This window comes from Zalophus californianus, chromosome 9, assembly GCF_009762305.2.
Source record: "Zalophus californianus isolate mZalCal1 chromosome 9, mZalCal1.pri.v2, whole genome shotgun sequence".
NCBI classification, from domain to species: domain Eukaryota; kingdom Metazoa; phylum Chordata; class Mammalia; order Carnivora; family Otariidae; genus Zalophus; species Zalophus californianus.
This window is the reverse complement of record NC_045603.1, coordinates 20,604,557-20,626,422: the sequence shown is the minus strand read 5'-3', so window position 1 is coordinate 20,626,422 and position 21,866 is coordinate 20,604,557. Positions and strand designations below refer to the sequence as shown.

The 21,866-nt window shown below is 37.6% G+C and overlaps 1 protein-coding gene across 7 annotated transcripts in view; it reads left to right on the top strand.

Moving 5' to 3' along the window:
* Positions 1–21,866, top strand: part of ANO4 (anoctamin 4) — a 452,569-nt gene that overhangs the window by 414,121 nt on the left and 16,582 nt on the right. For 6 of the 7 annotated variants that reach the window (XM_027593730.1, XM_027593729.1, XM_027593733.1 and 3 more), the window contains 3 exons: positions 8,259–8,411; positions 9,355–9,502; positions 15,880–15,999. In XM_027593730.1, the coding sequence (XP_027449531.1) occupies positions 8,259–8,411; positions 9,355–9,502; positions 15,880–15,999 (421 nt within the window). The remainder of the gene's footprint in view (positions 1–8,258; positions 8,412–9,354; positions 9,503–15,879; positions 16,000–21,866) is intronic. The other variant, XM_027593731.1, reaches the window with a different exon arrangement.

Below are 21,866 nucleotides of genomic sequence, written 5' to 3'. Positions count from 1 at the left end.
CTTCTGCTGCATCCCAAAGATTTAGGACCATTGTGTTTTCATTTTCATTTGTCTTCATGTATTTTTTTATTTCATCTTTGATTTCTTGGTTGATTCACTTATTGTTTAGTAGCATGTTATTTAACCTCCATATATTTGTGTTCTTTCCAGCTTTTTTCTTGTGGTTGATTTCTAGTTTCATAGCATTGTGGTCAGAAAAGAGGCATAATATGATTTCAGTCTTTTGAATTTGTTGAGTTTGTTTTGTGGCCTAATGTGATCTATTCTGGATAATGTTCCATGTACACTTGGAAAGAATGTGTATTCTGTTGTTTTAGGATGGAATGTTCTGAATATACCTGTTAAATCCATCTGTTCAATGTTCCATTCAAAACCACTGTTTCCTTGTTGATTTTTGTTTGGAAGATCTATCCATTGATATAAATGGGGTGGTAAATTTTTCTATTATTTTATTATTGATTACTTCCTTTATGTTAATAGCTGCTTTATGTATTTTGGTGCTCCCATGTTAGGTGCATAAATATTTACAATTATTATATCTTATTGAATTGTTCCCTTTATAAATATGTAGTGTCCTTTTTTGTCTCGTTAGTCTTTGTTTTAAAGTCTATTTTGTCTGATATAAATATTGCTACCCAGCTTACTTTTCACTTCCATTTGCATGATAAATGCTTTTCCCTTTACTTTCAATCTGCATGTGTCTTTTCATCTGAAATGGGTCTTTTGTAGGCAGCATATGGATGGGTCTTGCTTTTTTATTCTTTCAGTCACCCTGTGTCTTTTGATTGTAGTGTTTAGTCCATGTACATTCAAAGTAATTACTGATACTTTGGTACTTAGTGCGATTTTATTACTGGTCTTATGGTTGTTTTGTAGTTCTTCTCTGTTCCTTTCTTTTCTTGCTCTCTTCTCTCATAGGTTGATGGCTTTCTTTAGTGATATACTTGTATTTCAATTTTTTATATCTATTACTGATTTTTGATTTGTGGTCACCATTAGGTTTATATATAACATCTTATGCACATAGCAGTCTATATTAAGTTGATAGTTGGTTAAGTTTGAACCCATTCCAAAAGCACTAAATTTTTTCCCCTCTCCCCAACCACATTTTAGGTATATGGTGTCATACTTTACATCATTCTGTTTTGTGAATACTTTGATTTTTACAGATATACTTAACTTTACTGCTTTTGTGCTTCCTACTTTTACTCCTGCTTATGGTCTTTCCTTTCCTTTCAAATAGTCCCCTTTAACATTTCTTTTAAGACTGATTTAGTGGTGATGAATTCCTGTAACTTTTGTCTGGTAAATTCTTATTATTTTTAAGATGTTATTTATTTATTTGACAGAGAGGGAGAGAGAGAGAGAGAGCAGCAGCAGCAGAGGGAGAGGGAAAAGCAGACTCCCTGCTGATCAGGGAACCTGATGCAGGACTCGATCCCAGGACCCGGGGATCATGACCTGAGCCAAAGGCAGACACTTAAACGACTGAGCTGCCTAGGCACCCTGTCTTGGAAATTCTTTCTCCTTCTATTTTGAATGATAGACTTGCTGGATAGAGTTATTATTGGTCATAGGTTTTCCTTTCGGCACTTTGTGTATATCATGCCACTCTCTTCTCGCCTGCAAAGTTTCTGTTGAAAATCAGCTGATAGTCTTATCAGGTTTCCTTTATATGTAATGGTTTTCTTTCCTCTTGCTTTTAAAATTTTGTCTATGTCACTACTTTTTGCCATTCGATTATTATGTGTCTTTTTGTGGACCTCCTTGGGTTAATTTTGTTGGGGGCTCTCTGTGCCTCCTAAATCTGGATTTCTACGTCCTTCCCCAGATTTGGGAAGTTTTCAGTTATCATTTCTCATGTTTTCTGCACCCTTTACTCTCCTTTCTCCTTCTGGGACCCCTATGATGAGACTGCTATTACGCTTCATGGTGCTGCTGAGTTCCCTTAATATATTCTCATTTTTTTTAATATTCTCTTTTTCTTTTTCCTATTCAGTTTGGTTGCTTTCTAGTACTCTGTCCTCCAGGTTGCTGAGCTGTTCTTCTACTTCCTCTAGTCTACTGTTTATCTTCTCTATTTTTAATTTCAGTTACTGAGTTCTTCATCTCTGGTCATTTTTTATATTTTCTTTCTTTCTTGAGGGTGTCACTGAGATCCTCCACTTTTAAGTCCAGTGAGTATATTTACAACCATTACTTCAAATTCTTTACCAAGCATATTGCTTATCTCTGTTTTGTGTAACTCTTTTGCTGTGATTTTTGTTCTGTCGTTTCATTTGGGACATATTCTTCTGTCTCATTTTGTCTAACTCTGTATCTGTTTCTATGCATTAAGAAAGTCAACTACATCTCCTGGTCTTGAAAGTAGTGGCCTTTTAAAGAAGAGATCCTGTACTGACCTGCAGTGCAATGTCCCCTGTTCACCAGAACTGGGCACTTCAGGAGTATCTCCTATGTGTGTTTTGTGTGCCATACTGTTGGGGCTGAACCATGTTTGTCTTCAGTCCAATCATCTTCAGTGCCCCTCTTTGCCTGTTGTGGGGATCATTTAGTCCCTATGTTGTTAGTGGGCCAGTCTGGGGCCACCTTGGGCTTGAGTGAGTCAGACTAGGCATTTGCCACAGTTGTAGTCACACCAAACTGCAGGTACACTCCCTCTGTTGTCCCCCGAGAGTCTTTGTGGGCAGGGCCTGCAGTCAGACCACATGTCTGCCCCCAGTCCACTGCCAGGGTTGCAGTTGGACTGGTAAGTGTGGTTTATCTTCTCTCTCCCCAGGGAATGAGTCACTTTGGAGCGCTGCTGGCCACTGTGGGTGCTGCTTGCACAATGCCACTGCTTTGGATGGACTCCTGCCAAGGGTGGATTGGATAGGGTGGGTTCATAGGAGAGCATAGGGGCAGGGTAAGTTGTTAGCAAGCTAGGTGGAGGGTGTTCATGCTGATTTTTACAGGTGTCCATGTATCTCGGCTAGGGAACAGGGAGAGAAATGGCACCCGCCAGTTCTTTTGTTCTTGGAGAAGTCTCCTAAAGATCCCTGCCCTTCCAGCACACGTTTTGAGATTAGTAAATAAATCTTCCCATATACCCCAGGTGTTTCTAAAACTGCTTTTTCTATGCTATATCTGTGGGGTTGTTTGTTGTGCTGTCTCTTTAAGAGCAAGGACTCAGTTTCCTATCACCGTCTAACTCAGAGCTGAGCTGCTCATTTTTAAAAGTTCCAGGTGTTAGACCCCACTGATTGAAAACCACAGGCATTTAACTTCATGAGTTTTTAGAAAGCCAAATGTTATGGGGATTCATTTCCCAAAGCTGGTCCACCATTCCTGGGATGTCTCATGTAAGGTCTACTCTTCTCCCTTCTCTATGCCTGTTATGTCACTCCCTCCAGTGGACAGTCTCACAAGTCAGTTTGGTTACCACTTGTGTCTTCACCCTTCCTACCATTTTTGATGTAGCCTCTCCTATATGATTAGCTATGGAGAGTGTTCTTTCCATCTTTGGGTCATTTTCTGGGTTATTTACACTGATGTGGGTGTTAACTAGGTATACCTAGGAACAAGGTGATCTTAGGATCTTCTTACTCTGCCATCATCCCCAGAAGTAATAAACACAGTTTTTGAGAATAAGGTTTATAGCAATAAATGCATGTATTAAGAAATTTAAAAGATCTCAAATATCCTAACTTTATACTTCAAGGAACTAGGAAAAAAAAAAAAAAGAACAAACTATGCCCAAAGTTACTAGAAGGAAGGAAATAAAGATGAGAGCAGAAATAAATGAAATAGAGACCAGAAAAACAAAAGATCAACAAAAGAGCTGATTTGTTGAAAACATAAAATTAACAAACTTTTAGATAGACTAAGAGAAAAGAGAAGACTCAAAAATAGAAATGAAAAAGGAGATAATACAATAGACACTACAGAAATACATAGGTTTTTAAGAGGCTATAATGCACAATTACATGCCAACAAATTAGGTAACCTAGAAGAAATGGATAAATTTCTAAAAACATACAGCCTACAAGAGTGAATCAGGAAGGAATAGAAAATCTGAACAGACCACAAAGAGATTAAGTCAGTAATGAAAAATATTCCACCACAGCAAACCTGGGACCATATGGCTTCACTGGTGAATTCTACCAAACATTTAAAGAAGAATTAATACAAATCCTTCTCAAACTATTCCAAAAAACAGAAGAAGAGAAAACACTTTCAGACTCATTTTGCAAGGTCAAAATTACCTTGATACCAAAGCCAGGTGAGGACACTACAAGAAAACTCTGAGCAAATATCCTGGATGAATATAGATGCAAAAATTCTCAACAAAATATTAGTAAACTAATCATTTTAATGTCTTCTTGAATTCAAATACCATGACCAAATGGGATTTATCCCTGGGATGTAGGCTGGTTGAAAATAGGCAAGTTGAATGTAATATATTAGTAGAATGAGAGATAAAAATCATATGATAATCTCAATAGACTCAGAGAAAGCATTTGATAAAATATAACTTCCTTTCATTATAAAAACCCTCAACAGATTGGGTATAGAAGGAACATACTTCAACATAATAAAGGCCGTATATGATAAACGCACAGCTAAATTATACTCAGTGGAGAAAAACTGAAACCTTTTCCTCTAAAATCAAGAACAAGACAAGGATGCCCACTCTCCCTACTCTTATTCAATATAGCACTGGAATTCCCAGCTAGAACAATTAGGTAAGACAAAAAAATTTAAAAAGGCATCCAAATCAGAAAAGAAGTAAAATTATCACTATTTGCAGATGAAATGATTTTATATATAGAAAATCTCAAAGACTCAACCAAAAAAAAACTGTCAGCACTAATAATTTCAGTAAAGTTGTAGGATATACTGTACATTAAAAATGAAACATCTGAAAGAGAGCTATTCCATCTAGAATAGCATCAAAATCAATACCCAGAAATAAATTTAACCAAGAAAGTGAAAGATCTGTATAAATGAAACCTACAAGACTTTGCTGAATGAAACTGAAAAGACACAAATGGAAAGACGTCTTCTGTTCATGGATTGGAAGAATTAATGTTAAAATGTCCATACTACCCGAATCGGGAAGTCATCTGTAGATTCAGTGCAATCCCCATTAAAATACCAATGGCATTCTTCACAGAAGCAGAAAAACAACAAACAAGCAAAAAACAAAAAACCAGGGTGCCTGGGTGGCTTAGTCAGTTAAGCAGGTGCCTTCAGCTCAGGTCATGATCTCAGGCCCTGGATTTGAGCCCTGCATCAGGCTCCCTGCTCAGTGAGGAGTCTGTCTCTCCCTCTCTCAAATAAATAAAATATTTAACCAAAAAATGTAAAAGAAAAAAAGAAAAACCTAAAATTTGTGTGGAACCACAGAAAAACTCAGAACAAAGTTGGAGATATCACACTTCCTGATTTCAAACTATATTATAATCTGTAGTAACAAAACAGTATTTTTCTGGAGTAAAATTAAACACACAGGCCAATGGAATAGAACAGAAAAGCCAGAATTAAACTCCTTTATGTATGGTCAAATAATATTCAACAAGAGAACCAAGAATACTTAATGGGGAAAGGATAGTCTCTTCAACAAATGGTGTTGGGTAAACTGGACAAACACATGCAGAAAAATTAAATTGGACCCCTGTCTTATATCGCTCACAAAAATTAACTCAAAATGGATCAAAGACTTAAACATAAGAGTCAGTACCATACAGGGAAAGAGCCATAAAATCAAGACAAAATAATTTCTCCAATGTAAGCAGAGTCGCAGAAGCCGTAATTACAATTATGAGAGGTTCCAGCAGAGGCCACATCAAGCTTACCCTTGAAGGAAGAATAGAATTTCACCAGAGTATGAATAAAAACACCAAGAATATGACATGACCCCATAAAACCAGAAGTCTCATGTGGCCAAAGTAGAGGATTATTTGGGAAGCCTGTCTAGGCATGAGGTATTTTGGACATGAGGCTTGGAAGATCCTTGAATGGCACAGTGAAAAGTTTGGGATTTAGTCTATAGGCAATGAGAACCTTCTGAAACATTTGGAATAGGGAAATGATTATTGATTGATTATGGGCTTTAAGCAATATTGACAGCAGTGAGATGGCTGAGGGAGGTGAAAGTCTGAGGCAGAGAAGTCAGTTAGAACATGAGAGTCTGAACTCCAGTGGGGAGAGTGGAAACTTGGAGGCAAATGGTCATGAAAAGTGAGGTAGAGGAGACCTGGGTTTTTTGCAAGACAAATCTGAAGGGAAGGAAGACATGAAAGGAACAGATTTAAGGATGAGACATTGAGGTTTAAAATTGAATCAGGGTTTGGAGAGTGCTGCTTCTGTAGCATAACAGCAGACAACTAGAAATTCCCTGATAAGATTCAGAGTGAGAGATAGGGAATTGAGAATCCTTATCAGAGAGACAATAATGAAGTCACGAGAGTAGATGGACTGACCCAAGGAAAGAAGAAAGCAGAAAGAGGAAGCCAAGGGGAAAACTAAGGGAGATGCCTGTGTCTACTGGTGGGTGAAGAGCCAGCAGCACAGGCACAGAGTATGAATGGGACCAGATAGGTGACACCCTGGAGGTGGCAGTGCCACAGAGATGAGGTAAATAGACTGACCCTTCAGGACTCTTGAACCACATTACCCACGTTAGCAATTGCTTCTTAGTTGTGTCTCAAGCAAGTTACCTGACCTCTTAGTGCCTACAATAGGGTTATTGTGAAAACTAAATGAGCTAATATATGTGAAGTAATTAGAACAGTGGCTGTTACATAGAAATGGAATATGATGTGTTAGTCATTATTTTGTTACTTTCTAAAATAGTCTAAAAAAGCAAAAACAAACTATAGTCATCCATTTAGCCAAGTACTTTTTTGCAGTCCACAATGCCCAGTAAATTGTATTTTTAAATTTTCAATTATGCTCTCTGGTTGCTTTGCATCAGGGATGGTCTGTTTCTTTTTTTCTTTCTTTCAGTTTGTTTTTAACATTTTATTTTGCAAAGTTGCAAAAATAATCAGAGCTCCCATATATACTCTTCACCTTGTTTCCCCTAATGTTAATATGTTATATATTTATTAAAACCGGAAAATAAACATTAATACAACGCTATTAACTAATCACAGACCTTATTTTAATATTACCAGTTTTCTTACTTTTTCTTGTTCTTGACCCATCCAGGATCCAACATTGCATTTAAATGTTGTGTCTCCGTAGTTTCTTCCAATCTATGACAGTTCTTTGTTTTTCATGATCTTGATACATTTGAAGAGTACTGGCTTAGAGTTCAGCAGAAGGTCCTTCAATTTGGGTTTATCTAATGTGTTCTCATGATGCCTTTTTGGCAAGATCAGCACAGAAATGATGTATCCTCAGTACCTTATATCAGGGGCATGAGATGTCAATATGTCTTATTACAAGTAATACTTACTTGAAGGTGATGGCTACCAGGTTTTGCCACTGTAATGTTTTTTTCTTTGTAATTACTATCATGTAGGGAGATACTTTGAGAATATATAAATGTCCTTTTTTTTTTTACTATAATTCCTCCTACTAATTTTAGCATTCTTGGCTGGTTCTTGCCTGCAATAATTACTGTGATGTTTTTGACCAATGGTAATTTTCTATCTTTATCATTCTTTTTACATGTATTTTTATGCATTTATTTTCTAATTTATTAATTAAAATTCTACCATAGGGAGGAGCTATCCCTTCTCCATTTATTCAGTTATTTATATAGGCATTTATATCAGTATGGACTTAGATATTTAGTCTTTGGATTTAACCCAATACTATCATTATTTATTGTGTTGTGTATATTGTTCCAGGTTTTGCCATTGGTAGCTCCTTCAAGTTTGTCCTGTGTCCTACTGATATGCTCCCCATTTGATTTCAAGGATTTCCTAACTTTCTGGCATCATGAGATATTCCAGACTCCCCTTGTATTTTCCCTGCCATGGCTCTGGAATCAAACATTTTTTCAAGGATTTCTGTTATTAGAGAATGGTAGTTAGAAAACAAGATCTGGATCCTAGGTATGATCATTGCTAGGATGTCATTCCTTCCAGGCCCAGGTAGTGCCTCTTTTTCCAGTGTCCTGGCCATCTTTCTGGAAGAGATATTTCCTGGGCTTCTATATTGGAAAAAATATGGGCGAAGACAAGGACACATTAAGATTATTGTCCTTTTGAAAATAGTAATGGGAAACCAATATTCTTTGTTCTTTTTCCTTTTTTCTTCCCTAGTTCTTCAGTTTGGATTCACAACTATCTTTGTGGCAGCTTTTCCCCTAGCACCACTTCTGGCCTTACTGAATAACATAATTGAAATTAGACTCGATGCTTACAAATTTGTCACACAGTGGAGGCGACCTTTAGCTTCAAGGGCCAAAGACATAGGTAAGTTGGATTTGAAATTTTTTAAAGGTATTAACCATGTGGTGGATAAAATAAAAACAAACATCAACTTTAGATTTTTACTTATGGTTTCCATGTAAGATGACTTAACTTATTCTTGCAAAAGAATAATTATGTTAGCTTTAAATAATATGAGACAAGAAGTAAAGCTGCCTATTTGGAAATTTATAATTTCCAGTACTAGAGAATTTGTGCTTAAATAGATTCTCAATTTTATTTGAACTTGGAATCTAGAATTTTATCATTTATCTTCCTTTTTTAAAGTGATCTTCCATTTGCTTTACTTTGTTTTGCCCAAATGTTTCCCTGAGTCACAGGGAAAGACAGAGATGGCCTTTCGTCTTTGACAAGAGAGGCTGAGTCGAATCAGGTGCAGCCTCTTGTGCACTGCCTGAGATCAGAGGCCATCCTTTATTCATTTCTGCATCAGATGCTTAGAACAGAGCCAGCAGGTGCTCAGTGTGTATAGAAGAGAACTGAATACGGATGTACTTGACTCACAGCGGTCTTTAACCTCCCAATGAAACAAACCCACATTCAGTGAGTACCTACCCTAGGTCAGTGCAACAGGGACTGGGCCCACCCAGATGTCAGCACCCTTCAGGAGCTCCCAGCCTGGTAGTGGTTTAACAGTGTGAGCGCTCATCTTATTGGATAATGTATCAGTGCCTTATCGCTGAGCAGAACTCTCTGACTTAAGTCTGATCTTGACTGAGTCATTAAGTCATGAGCATTGGCACTTTTCCAGAAACTCCTCCAATGCCAAGGTGTTTGCAAGTACAAATTCTTACTCTTGGTTACAAGTGTATTTGGGAATTTGAAAGGACCCATGGAAAGGACTATTGAAATGAGTTACCCCAGTTGTCTTTGTACTATTATCTCTGCTGTTGTGTCTGGAACTAATATAACACTTCTCTTTGAATAGGAATTTGGTATGGCATCCTTGAAGGCATTGGAATTCTCTCGGTTATTACAAATGCATTTGTCATAGCGATAACATCTGACTTTATCCCTCGCTTGGTGTATGCTTATAAGTATGGACCTTGTGCAGGCCAAGGAGAAGCTGGACAAAAGTAAGTTTGTCATAAAACTATCATGAAATCCCCATTCCCTATGCACTGTATGATGCTGGTACACTCAGACAGAAGCTCCTGCATTGGAGCAACCCAGGCTGAGAAGGATGGTAGTGGGAGAGGTAGAATTATGAAGACACTTTCAGCCAAAGGAAACACACCATGATCTACTGAAGAGATGGGGCTCAATACAAGTAACACAAATTTTAGGTGGAATTAATCATTTCCCCTACCCCTGAGCCCTGCCCACTATGAATTCAGAAATGTATGGTATGCTAATGTGTGTAGCCAAAAAAAGTAGCACATGATAGAGCATATAGTTATGCCATTTTTATGCATTTGTAAGAGGAACAGTTACAATCTGATTCCTCTTGTGACATCATGTGGAGACTGCAAATTCTGCATGGGAAATATGCAACCATGCGATAAGTACCCTGTTAGGTACCTGATAAATGTTTGTGGAACAAGTAACTGAATGATTCTTTCCTGGCTATTGACCTGACCAATGTACATATTACCCCAGGCAAATTCAATTCTGTGGCATCACCTAAGTAATTCCCAAAAGCCAGGGCTTTCTGGGTATTTCTGGTCAGGTAAAGTCCAGGCAAAATTATAACACATCGCCTAGATTTCATTCCTATACCCTTGGAAAGAGAAAAGAAATTTAACCTACTTTAATGGGAGAAAAATCCTTGTTTGGCTAAAGTAAAAATTATCCAATTCTAATTGTGGGATTTAGAGGTCTGTAGGTTAGAGTGGAGTATGTTTTGGGAGACTTTTCCATGCCCCAGAAATCACCCCACGTGGGCTCTGACTACTCACACAGGCAGCCCTGCCTCCTGGTTTACTAGTCAGAACTAAACTAATCCATATAACCACTGTAGTTCGATTAGCCCCAAGGAATAAAATGCTACCAAATCAAGTCAGCCAAATTCATGCACCCCTGGCCTAGCTCCAATTTCATTATTAATCCTACATTACTGCTCTAAGGCATGGATGGTTGAATGCAATAAAGCTTACAGTCCAGGTATTTGAAGAGGCTTCTATAAAGTTCTTTACTATAATAACCATGTGGCCATTAGACACTAATTATCTAGCAACTTTAAGTGAACCTACCATCCCGTTTTAAGAGATTTAAAGGCTTATGTTGTACTACTCACGTATTGTTTCTGACTGTAGCCAACATTCTCTGCTTGACTGAGCCTAGAAAAGCTTGCCTTTGTTTAAACCACTTTCCCATCGTTTTGCATTTGATTCTCAAAACAACCCCCTGAGAGTGGGACATGCATTATTACCCTCACTTTGAAGAGCAGAAAAAGACTGAGAGGTTAAATCCAGAATCACAAGGCAGAGTAACTGATAGAATCCACATGAAGGCAAAACCTAGACTCATACAGTGCTCTCCATCCTGAACCACACAGCCCTGGGGGCCACCGTCAATAAATGTTTATCCAGCTCATCTAACAGGAGAGAACTCCCTGAGGGTTCAAGTCCCAATGGTTATTTAAATTCTTTCTGGACCTCAAATATAATGAAACCTGTTTTGGTTTGGGGGGAACCCAAAAATAAAATGGGAACATTTATGTGCAGTTGATAGTGAATCAAAGCTTCAGAATATAGGGGCGCCTGGGTGACTCAGTCACTTAAGCATCTGCCTTCATCTCAGGTCATGATCCCAGAGTCCTAGGATCCAGCCCCGCATCGGGCTCCCTGCTCTGCTCCACAGGGAGACTGCTTCTCCCACTCCTGCTTGTGTTCCCTCTCTCGCTGTATCTCTGTCAAATAAATAAAATCTTTAAAAGATAATTAAAATTAAAAATTAAAAAAAAGCTTTAGTTGTTGACAGCTTAGTAGATTTAAGACAATATTCATAGAGATTAAAAGTTAACAGTCTCCTTGATTTAGGTTTATTGGTCTCCCCTGGGCTATTTTTTATTTATAACCTTTCATGTAAGAGCCTTCTGCCACTTTGAATATTTATAGATCTACCTTCTATCTTCTAATCCATTGGTCATTTTGCTTGTTTTTAAATAGTTGCATTTGTATAAGTTTCTTCATGAATCTTATTTTCTGCCCCACCAGCTATTCTATTATCCTTTTTAAGGTTTGTTTTTTTTTCCAATTTGGAAATGCTTTAGAAATGATTTCATAGAGGAGCAACACTGTCAAATTTTAGAATGTTACAGGCTTTGAGGTAGTATGTACATAGTCAAATTCCACTTATTATGATTTAATTCACCTGTAGAAATGCCTTATTTCAATTGAAGCTGACTCTAAATCAAAAGTACTCCAACCAAACCAACCTCCAAAACTCCAGACTACCTCAGTGCCTCCTTCTTACCATTTTTTCAGCTTTCCCTGGCTTCTCCAAAGATGAGAATTTCATGCGTATGTCCAGTCACTCAGTTCACATGACCATTGTATCTATGACAGGATGTGTCAGCCATTCCTGGATGTGCCTTCCAACCAGTCTCCCTACTATCATGAGTGTTCAGTAAATGCATCTTCAGGGGCATAGAGGGGAGGATGTTCTCATTTTCCAGCCAGATCTGAACATGGGAGGAATATTGTGAGTCAAGGCAATGTACTCTACACAGTGGGTACACGGGAAATTTTCAAGTGTTTCATTTTTCCTCTTAAGACATTTCTTCTTTTTGGCTGCAGCCTGCCTAGGTAGATTCTTGAACCAATACCCACGCTCAGATTGTTCATTTTTTGCAAAATGAAGCCACTTCCTCTTTCAGGTGATTTTCACAGGAGCCCTCTAGAAAAGTGCTTAGAGAACTAAAATCACCTCTGAATATGCATTAGGAGACAAATTATGAAGCAAAATTGAAGGTGTATACTATGAAATTTAACTCTGACAGAACAGTTTTAATCAATAAGCTATTTTTCAAATAGCACAAAAAAATCATTTTGAGCCCCCCCATCCACTGTTTTATTTTTTTTTTAAGATTTTATTTATTTATTTGAAAGAGAGAGAATGAGAGATAGAGAGCACGAGAGGGAAGAGGGTCAGAGGGAGAAGCAGACTTCCTGCCGAGCAGGGAGTCCGATGTGGGACTCGATCCCGGGACTCCAGGATCGTGACCTGAGCCGAAGGCAGTCGCTTAACCAACTGAGCCACCCAGGCGCCCCTCCACTGACTGTTTTAATAAACTAATTACTTCGTTATCAGGCTAGAGATGTGGAACATTCCTTAAGAATATGTGCAGGCCTTAGGATTATTGTAAGGTATATAGCTGGTTTTCATGTAGAAATAGTGAAATATAAGGACTTAGAGACTTGATCAAGGACACATGCTCAAGCTGTCACAGAATGAACCACAAATATCTTAATAAAGTAGTATATTTTTGCAAATTATAAGTCAGTAGATCACCAACATAACCAATTGCAAAGTTCCATTTAAAAACATAAAGCCAACTGTACAGAGATTTAATCTTTCTTTTTTCATAATGTCTGGCATTTTTATTGCAATAAATCAGAAGTCCACTTTCTTCTGTCATCTCATTAGCCTAATTATAAATTCATAAATTTGTCATTTATTATCTATAAGGCACATTTGACTTTAAATGCATAAACCAGATCTTATTTCTTCTAGCTTTTTCATCATTTGGGCCCTATCCGCATTCGTCTGTCACTATATCTAAAACCTCAAAGGCAAATTTAATAGCAAAATTCAAAGACATTCCACAATGAGTTTGATCTGGAATCTACAAACTCAAAAGTCAACTTCGGGTTCTTTTCTTTTCCTTAAACCTGATTACTAATGATCACTAGTTCATCTTTTTCATTAAAGGATTAAAACAGAAATGGTGTTAAAACCAGAATTCTCAAATTTAAATGAATGTGGTCTTTACAGAAGTTACTTGGAAAAGGCATGCATCCTAATTCAAACAATCCTACCCTTACATAAGATATTTTCTGAATCTCCTTTCTTGGAAATGCCTTCAGAAGCCATCCACCAGTCCCTTAAGGCTATGATCTAGAATTTTTTATATTTACAGAAACCCTTCCTTTGATACTTTTTTCTCTCTCTCGCTCTCTTACTGCCTCATCATCGGTAGAGCTTCATCTTTCCTCTAACTTGCAGCTGGTGGTGTGCCACATTGATGGAATAGTGACCTCCTGCCAGCAGATAGGGATGGACATGGGATCTACTGCTGCGTATGGCCTCCGAATTGACACGAGTGCCATTGGCTGAACTTCAGCAGGGAACTGTGGGAAATCTCACTTCCCTGACTTCATGAGTGCCTCCACTCTTTATATTGTGGGTAATAGCTAAGATTCTACCACAGTGAAATGACTGAGAAATGCCCAGACAGTTGAGTACTAGCAGTCCCTCTTCTTCCCTGATTATGGAAAGGATATGGAAGGAAGACTTACACAGCTGATAACTATGTATACATGTCTTATGTCCATGTGTGATGCTTTGTACTCAGGAGTATAGAACCATCAAAGACACATTTTTAACTTGGATTTATGACTGACATTACATGAATATGCTTAATAAATAGTTCAAAGGTACATCGTCTTTACTTTGAAAGTAGAGTGTTGTCCATGAGATTGATACTTTATTTTAATTTAGATTTTTCTCAATTGAGTTTTTGGACAGAGCAGCCATTAGGCCACAGCTTTAATTTCAATAAAGCCCCAGGACTGCTTTGGTAGGTAAGAGTGTGGGGTTGTGAATACTTCATTTCAATGTTGGGCCTGTTTTCTGCCAGTTTCTAGAGCACCTTTCCTTTCCCACTGTTTGGCTCCTGAGAAGACTGCTACATTCTATAGTTCACAAAAACTGGCTCCCTCTCTATGACAGCCAATAATCAAAGCACTAATTTGCTTTCATGTCATGTTCTAGGCAGTTCAAAGAGGAGGGAGACATTATCCCAAATTACCCTTCCAAGGAGTAGTAGGGGAGACATGCTGCCAGTTGGATTAAGGCATATTACACACCCACTGACCATCTGTTTCCCCCATAAGTGACTTGACAAATGGGTCCTTCTGCTTGGTTCATTTTTTTAGGGCCATGATAAAACCCCAGTGATTTGTCTTGATCAAGACAGCACACAGAACTCATGTTCTCTCAGAACTGCGTTTGTGTCCTCATTTTGGTTTGGTGTTCAGCAGCTTGGAATAATCATGCCAGACAAGTTAATGAAGAGAATATGAAAGCTATGATTTATTCATTAAATCAATAATTATTTATTGACCTTCTGCGAGGTACAAGAAATTAATGATAGCCACTCACATTTAATTAAGATCTTGCTATAGGCTAGGCACTCTATCACTCACTTTACATGTATCATTTCATTTAATCCCCACAATGACTATGAGGTAGGCACTTTTGTTGCTTAAAGAAGTTACATAACTTGCAAAATTTGCATGGCTAGAAAGCAGAAAAGCTACAATTTGACCCTCAAACCCAAGTTTTTAGTATTGTAATTTACAGACTCCTAGTACAGAATAGAAGCTATGTCCTCAAGAAGCTTATTAGCCCTGGGGTATGTAGGCAATAGTTATATTCCTGGTCCATTCTTAAGACCTTGATAGAATCTGATGCTTTAGTTTTCCTCAAAATCAATTGAATTTGATATTTAATGGATTCCTACACTACACAAGACATAAAAAATACTTATGACACCTGCTCTGCTCCAAAAACAACTAGTCTAAAGAAGACCTTCATCTTTGCAGGCAACTCTAGCACAAGCTGTATGGTAATGTACCTAATGTATTAGGTACAGCAGCACCATACAGAAGAGGGAATGAGTTTTTTTCTGGGGGGATTAGGGCATCTTCCCAGAAGGGGTGCCATTTCAGTTGGTCATTGAAAAATGAGCACTATTTCTACTTAGAAGGAAATGAATAGGGAACCTGAACAAATAGAAAAGACAACCTGAACAGGGGCATGAGAGCATATGGTATATGCAAGGAATATAGTCTAGCATGACTATAGCAAGGGATGTGAGTTTGGAGGAAGGTCATAGTAACAGCAGTCACATTCAGGGCATTATGAGAGAGTATAGATATTCGTTAATAAAGGAATGTGTGTGTGCCTGTGTGTTTACATCATCAAGGAAAGAAACAGTGATTTGCCTACTAATCATGCAATGCTGTCTCTCCCCTATTTCACTGAAGTATTGATTGGGGTAGTGATGTTCTGTATGATGGTTCTGAACAAGACCAACTAGAATAAAAGAAAGACTTGCTTCTGATTCCACATACCCAGGGTTTTTCAGTATTTCCTAACTTGAGTGCTTATGACAAGGCAGAGCCAGCTAAAGGCATTTACAAGTGCAAGAGCCTCTAGGAAGTAAAGCCTTTAGTGAATTGGATGTAGCGGTGATCAGAGATCTAGTTATAGAATTCTTTTTCAGGTGCATGGTTGGCTATGTAAATGCCAGCTTATCTGTGTTTCAAATTTCTGACTTTGAGAACCGATCTGAGCCTGAGTCTGATGGCAGTGAGTTCTCGGGGACTCCTCTCAAGTACTGCAGGTGAGTATGGCACTCTTAGCCAAATCTGGGCTTGCTCTGCATGGGGAGGTTTTGCTCAGACAGCCCTTTCTTACTGAGTGGTTTTAAAGCAGTGGTTCTCAACCTTGATCATGCATTAAAATCCACTGGAGAATTTTAAAATCTCCTCTTGACCAGGCTATGATCTAGAAAATTAAAACAATCTCTGGGGTGGAACCCAGACATCCAGATCCAGGGAGCCAAATAAGAGTAACCCAAAAAGACCTACACCAAGACATTATAATCAAAAGTTATAAGAATATTAAAAGCAGCAAGAGAAAAACAACTTGTTACATACAAGGGGAACCCCCCCCCACACACACACATAAAACTACAGATTTCTCAGTTGAAAATTTATAGGCCAGAAGAAAGTGGCATGATCTATTCAAAGTGCTGAAAGGAAAAAAAATAAACAAACAAAAAAAAAACTGCCAACCAAGAATATTCTGCCCAACAACAATGTCCTTCAAAATTGAAGGAAAGATGAAGAGTTTTACAGACAAGCAAAAGCTAAAGGAGTTCATCACTATTTGACCAGCCTAACAAGAAATGTTAAAGGGACTTCTTTAAGTTGAAATGAAGGGGCACTAATTAGTAACAAGAAAACAGATGAAAGTATAAATTTCACTGGTAAATATATAGAAAAGTGGAAATGATCACTTAAAGTTAGTATGAGGTTAAAAGACAAAAGTAGTAAAAATCATTAGAACCACAATAATTAGTTAAGGGATACACAAAATTTGGAAATTGTGAAATAAAAACAACATGTTGGAGGGAGAGTAAAAGTATAGAGCTTGAGAATATGATCAAACTTAAATAATTATCAACTTAGACAGTTGTTATATGTAAGCCTCCTAATAACTACAAAGCAAAAAACCTGTAGTAGATATATGAAAGAAAAAGGAATCTAAGCCCACCACTAAAGAAAGCCATCAAATCATAAAAGGAGAGATCAAGAAATGAACCAAGAAGAACTCCAAAATAGCCAGAAAATAATTAACAAATGGCAGTAAGTACATACCTATCAGTAACTACTTTAAATGTAAATAAAATAAATTCTTCAATCAAAAGACAGAGTAGCTGAATGGATAAAAAGACAAAACTGATCTATTTGCTACCTAGGAGACTCACTTCTGGTGTAAGAACATAAATAGACTGAAAATAAAGTGACTGAAAAAGATATTCTATGCAAATAAAAACCTAAGGAAAGCTGGGATAACTATATTGTCTGCTTTAAATATAGATTTCTTTTAAAAAAATGTAATAGACAAAGAAGATCATTATATAATGATAAAGGGGTCGGTCAATCCAACAACTTTTCCAACATACCCAACACGGGCACCTGGTATATAAAACAAATATTAATAGACCTAAGGGAGAAATAGATAGCAAGATACTTATAGTAGAGAACTTTAATACCCCACTTACATCAATGGATAAATCATCCTGACAGAAAAATAACATTGGCCTATACAGCATGTTATAGATATATACAAAACATTCCATCCAAAAGCAACAGAACACATATTTCTCAAGTGCACATGAAACATTCTTCAGAATCCAAATCAAAACCACAATGAGATACCACCTCACACCAGTCAGAACGGCTAAACTTAACAAGTCAGGAAACAACAGATTTTGGTGAGGATGAGGAAAAAGGGGAATCATCCTACACTGTTTACGGGAATGCAAGCTGGTGCAGCCACTTTGGAAAATAGTGTGGAAGTTCCTCAACAAGTTAAAAATATGGCTACCCTAAGATCCAGCAATTGCACCAAGGTTACAAACATAGTAATCTGAAGGGGGACCTGCACCCCAATGTTTATAGCAGCAATGTCCACAATAGCCAAACTATGGAAAGAGCCCAGATGTCCATGGACAGATGAATGGATAAAGATGTGGTGTATATATATATACAATGGAATGTTACTCAGCCATCAAAAAAATGAAGTCTTACCATTTGCAATGACATGGATGGAACTAGAGGGTATTATGTTAAGCGAAATAATTCAATCAGAGAAAGAATTACATGATCTCATGCATATGTGGAATTTAAGAAACAAAACAGAGGATCATAGGGGAAGGGGGGAAAATAAAATAAGATGAAATCAGAAGGGAGACAAACCATGAGACTCTTAACTCTGGGAGACAAACTGAGGGTTGCTGGAGGGTAGGTGGGTGGGGGGGGGGGTTGGGGTAACTGGGTGATGGGCATTAAGGAGGGCACTTGATGTAATGAGCCCTGGGTGTTATATGCAACTGATTAATCACTAAACTCTACCTCTGAAACTAAAATACACTATGTTAACTAAATTGGATTTAAATTTAAAAAAAAAAAATTCTCCAGGACAGATCATGTTCTGCCACAAAACAAGTCTTAATAAATTTAAGAAGACTGAAATCACGGGGCGCCTGGGTGACTCAGTCATTTAAGCGTCTGCCTTTGGCTCAGATCATGATCTTCAGGTCCTGGGATCAAGCCCCACATCGGGCTTCCTGCTTAGCAGGGAGTCTGCTTCTCTTTCTCTTTCTCTCCCTCTGCCCCTCACCACTGCTTGTTCTCGCTCTCTCAAATAAATCTTAAAGATTGAAATCACATGAAGCATCTTTTCTGACCCCAATGGTATAAAATGAGAAATTACAAAAATAAAACTGGAAAAATTCACATATATGTGGAGATTAAACATGCGACTGAACATCCAGTGGGTCAAAGGAGAAATAAGACATAGCTTGAGACATTCGGAAATAGAAATACAATGTACCAAAATGTATGGGATAAAGCAAAAGCAATCCTAAGAGGGAAGTTCATAGTAATAAATGCCTACCTCAAGAAACAAGAAAAATCTCAACCTAGCTTTATACCTCACAGAAGAAAACAAAAAAGAACAAATGAAGTTAGTAGAAGGAAAAAAGTAACAAAGATCAGAGCAGGAATAAAAGTAAAAACAAATAGAAAAGAACTAGGAGGTGGTTGTTCTTTGAAAAGATAAATTGACAAAACTTTAACTAGACTCTCCAAGAAAAAAAGATTGGAATGAATGAGAAATGAAAGAGGATACATTATAACTGACACCACAGAAGAACAAAGGATAAGAAACTGGTGAACAATTATATAGCAAAAACTTGACAACCTCCTGGGGCGCCTGGGTGGCTCAGTCGGTTAAGCCTCTGCCTTCGGCTCAGGTCATGATCTCAGGGTCCTGGGATCGAGCCCCACATCGGGCTGCCTGCTCAGTGGGGAGCCTCCTTCTCCCTCTGCCTGCTGCTCTCTGTCTCTGACAAATAAATAAAATCTTTAAAAAAAAAAAACAAACTTGACAACCTAGAAGAAATGGATAAATTCCTTGAAACATACAAATTACCAAGACCAAATCAGGAAGAAACAGGAAATCAGAACACAGCAATTACTAGTAAAGAGATTGAATCAGTAATCAAAAACCTCCCAACAGGGGCTCCTGGGTGGCTCATCCGATTAAGCATCTGACTCTTGATTTCAGCTCAGGGCATGATCTCAGAGATGGATCCCAAGTGGGCCTCCACACTGGGCATGGAACCTGCTTAAAATTTTCTGTCTCCCTCTCTGCCTCCCCCCAACTCTCTCTCTCCCTTTCTAAACAAACAAAAACTCCCAACAAACAAAAGTCCAGAACCAGACAGCTTCACTGGTGAGTTCTACCATACATCCAAAGAATTGATACCAATTCTTCTCAGAATCTTCCAAACAATAGAAGAGGGGTGAATACTTCCTAACTCATTTTACATTGCCCTAACTCCAAAACCAGACAAGAACACCACAAGAAAAGAAATTACAGGCTAACATCCTTGGTGGTGTTACTTAGGACAGCATTGATGAATCTTAGTAACATGGTAGCAAAAGAAAAGAAAAAAAAGCAAACCTCAGAAGAGTACATACATTATAATATCCTTTCTATAAAGTTCAAAACCATAACTGAACAGTATAATATTCAGACAAATGAATACTGATACAAGCATTTGTTAATAATAAAAATGAAATTCAGGATAAGGAAAGCAAGGGGATGAGGAGGAAGAGCAGAGGGTAAGGTATGAGTTCTTGAATAATGTTTTAATTCTTACGTTACATGGTAGATATGAGAATTCATCATATTAAGTATTAAATAAATATAAAGGTTAAAGAACACGAATGGATCAATGAGGTTAGTTTAAAAAATTAAATATGATTAGCCAATTCTGTGCACCTGAGGTTGAAAATAATGTTATATGGAAATGCAAAGGGTGAGAATAGTCAGATACTTTTGAAGAATAGTAAAGTGGAGATTTACTTTACATTAGAATTAGTATAAAGTTAAAATAATCAGTCTAGTGGTGTCACTGGATCAAATAAATAGAAAATGGAATAGATTTGAGAATTTTAAAATTGCATATTAAAGATGTAATAAAAAATAACACATACAATATGATTTAATTTATATAGAGTTCAAAGCAGACAAAACTAAGCACTTTCATCCAGGAGCACTTGTATAAGTAGTATAACAATAGAGAAAAGCAGAAAATTCAATAGTAATTAACTTTTGGATATCTGGGATTGCCAGTGAGGCATTTCTAAGTTACTGACCATGTTCTGTGTCTTACCTTGGATGGTGGTTATGTGAAGTTCAGTATCATTCTTTTAAAAGTACACATACTTTTAGATCTTTAAAAATGGGAATGAATTAACTATACTTGGCACTGGAAAAAAAAAAATATGTTTGCAAGCCAATAATCCATTTCCTGAGAAACAAAAGCAGCTTTAGAGAATGCACTAATTTAAGTCAAGTGGGAATGTCCTGCCTTTCCTTCATGTAAAATTGAAGTCAAGAAATTACAAGTGTTACTTTCTTAAAACAACTCTGACTCACTTGAAAAAATTCCTCCAAACATTAATGCCACTGGGCCACTTAGTTTCTTTGAAGATAATAAATGAAGACTAGAGGAGTAAAATGTTGATTCAGTTAGCTTTGAAACTGGTCTTTCTGTCTCTTTCTGTAGCAGGACCATGGAAGTATTTTCTTTGCACAAGTAAACATGTAGCCAGTCATTCGGCAAATAAATAGCACTGCATCAAAAACAGATACGTAGGGCACAAATGACATCTGAGCTCCTCTCAAACCTCTGCCTCATTTGAAAAGGCCAGTGGGATCAGGAGTAGGCTGACACATCAACTGAGAGCTCCACCTAAGCATTCATCTGCAAACTCAAGAAAAGAGAGTCCAAAATTATAGAGCTGGTGACATGGAGAGACCCTAATTGTGTTACTAGGGAAAACTGATGTCCAGAGAAGCTTCATGAATTACCTAAGATCATAAAGTCAGGTAGACCCCAAATTTGGTTTCAGCGTGCTTTCCAGTGCATAATTCTGGAGACAGCTGAGGGCAGTGAAGCAGATGACAGCCAAACTCATTAACACCACTGCAATTTTATTGCCGTAGGGTAGCAGTAAGGAGTTTTCTAGACAGAAACTTGACTTTATGATACAATGGCTTAAGAGAGTAGGAAGGCCAGAAACCTGCTGCTTCTGAAAACTGAAACTTCTTAAAAATTTCATAGATTCTGAGAACAAGAATCGGAAGTGCCTATGTTAGACACATTGCATTCCTTTGTGCACAAATTAGCAGAACTCTGTGATAGACTCACAAATGGATGTATACTATACAGAGGCTGAACAAATAGATGCATATTCTCAGCAACTGGATCTCTGTATAGTAATTATCTGATATATTGCCAGCTCACCATAGCTATGAATATAAGTGCTTTCTAACTATTAAAAATGTAAAGAATGTTAATTTTTTATTGTTAATCACCATACATTACATCATTAGTTTTTGATGTAG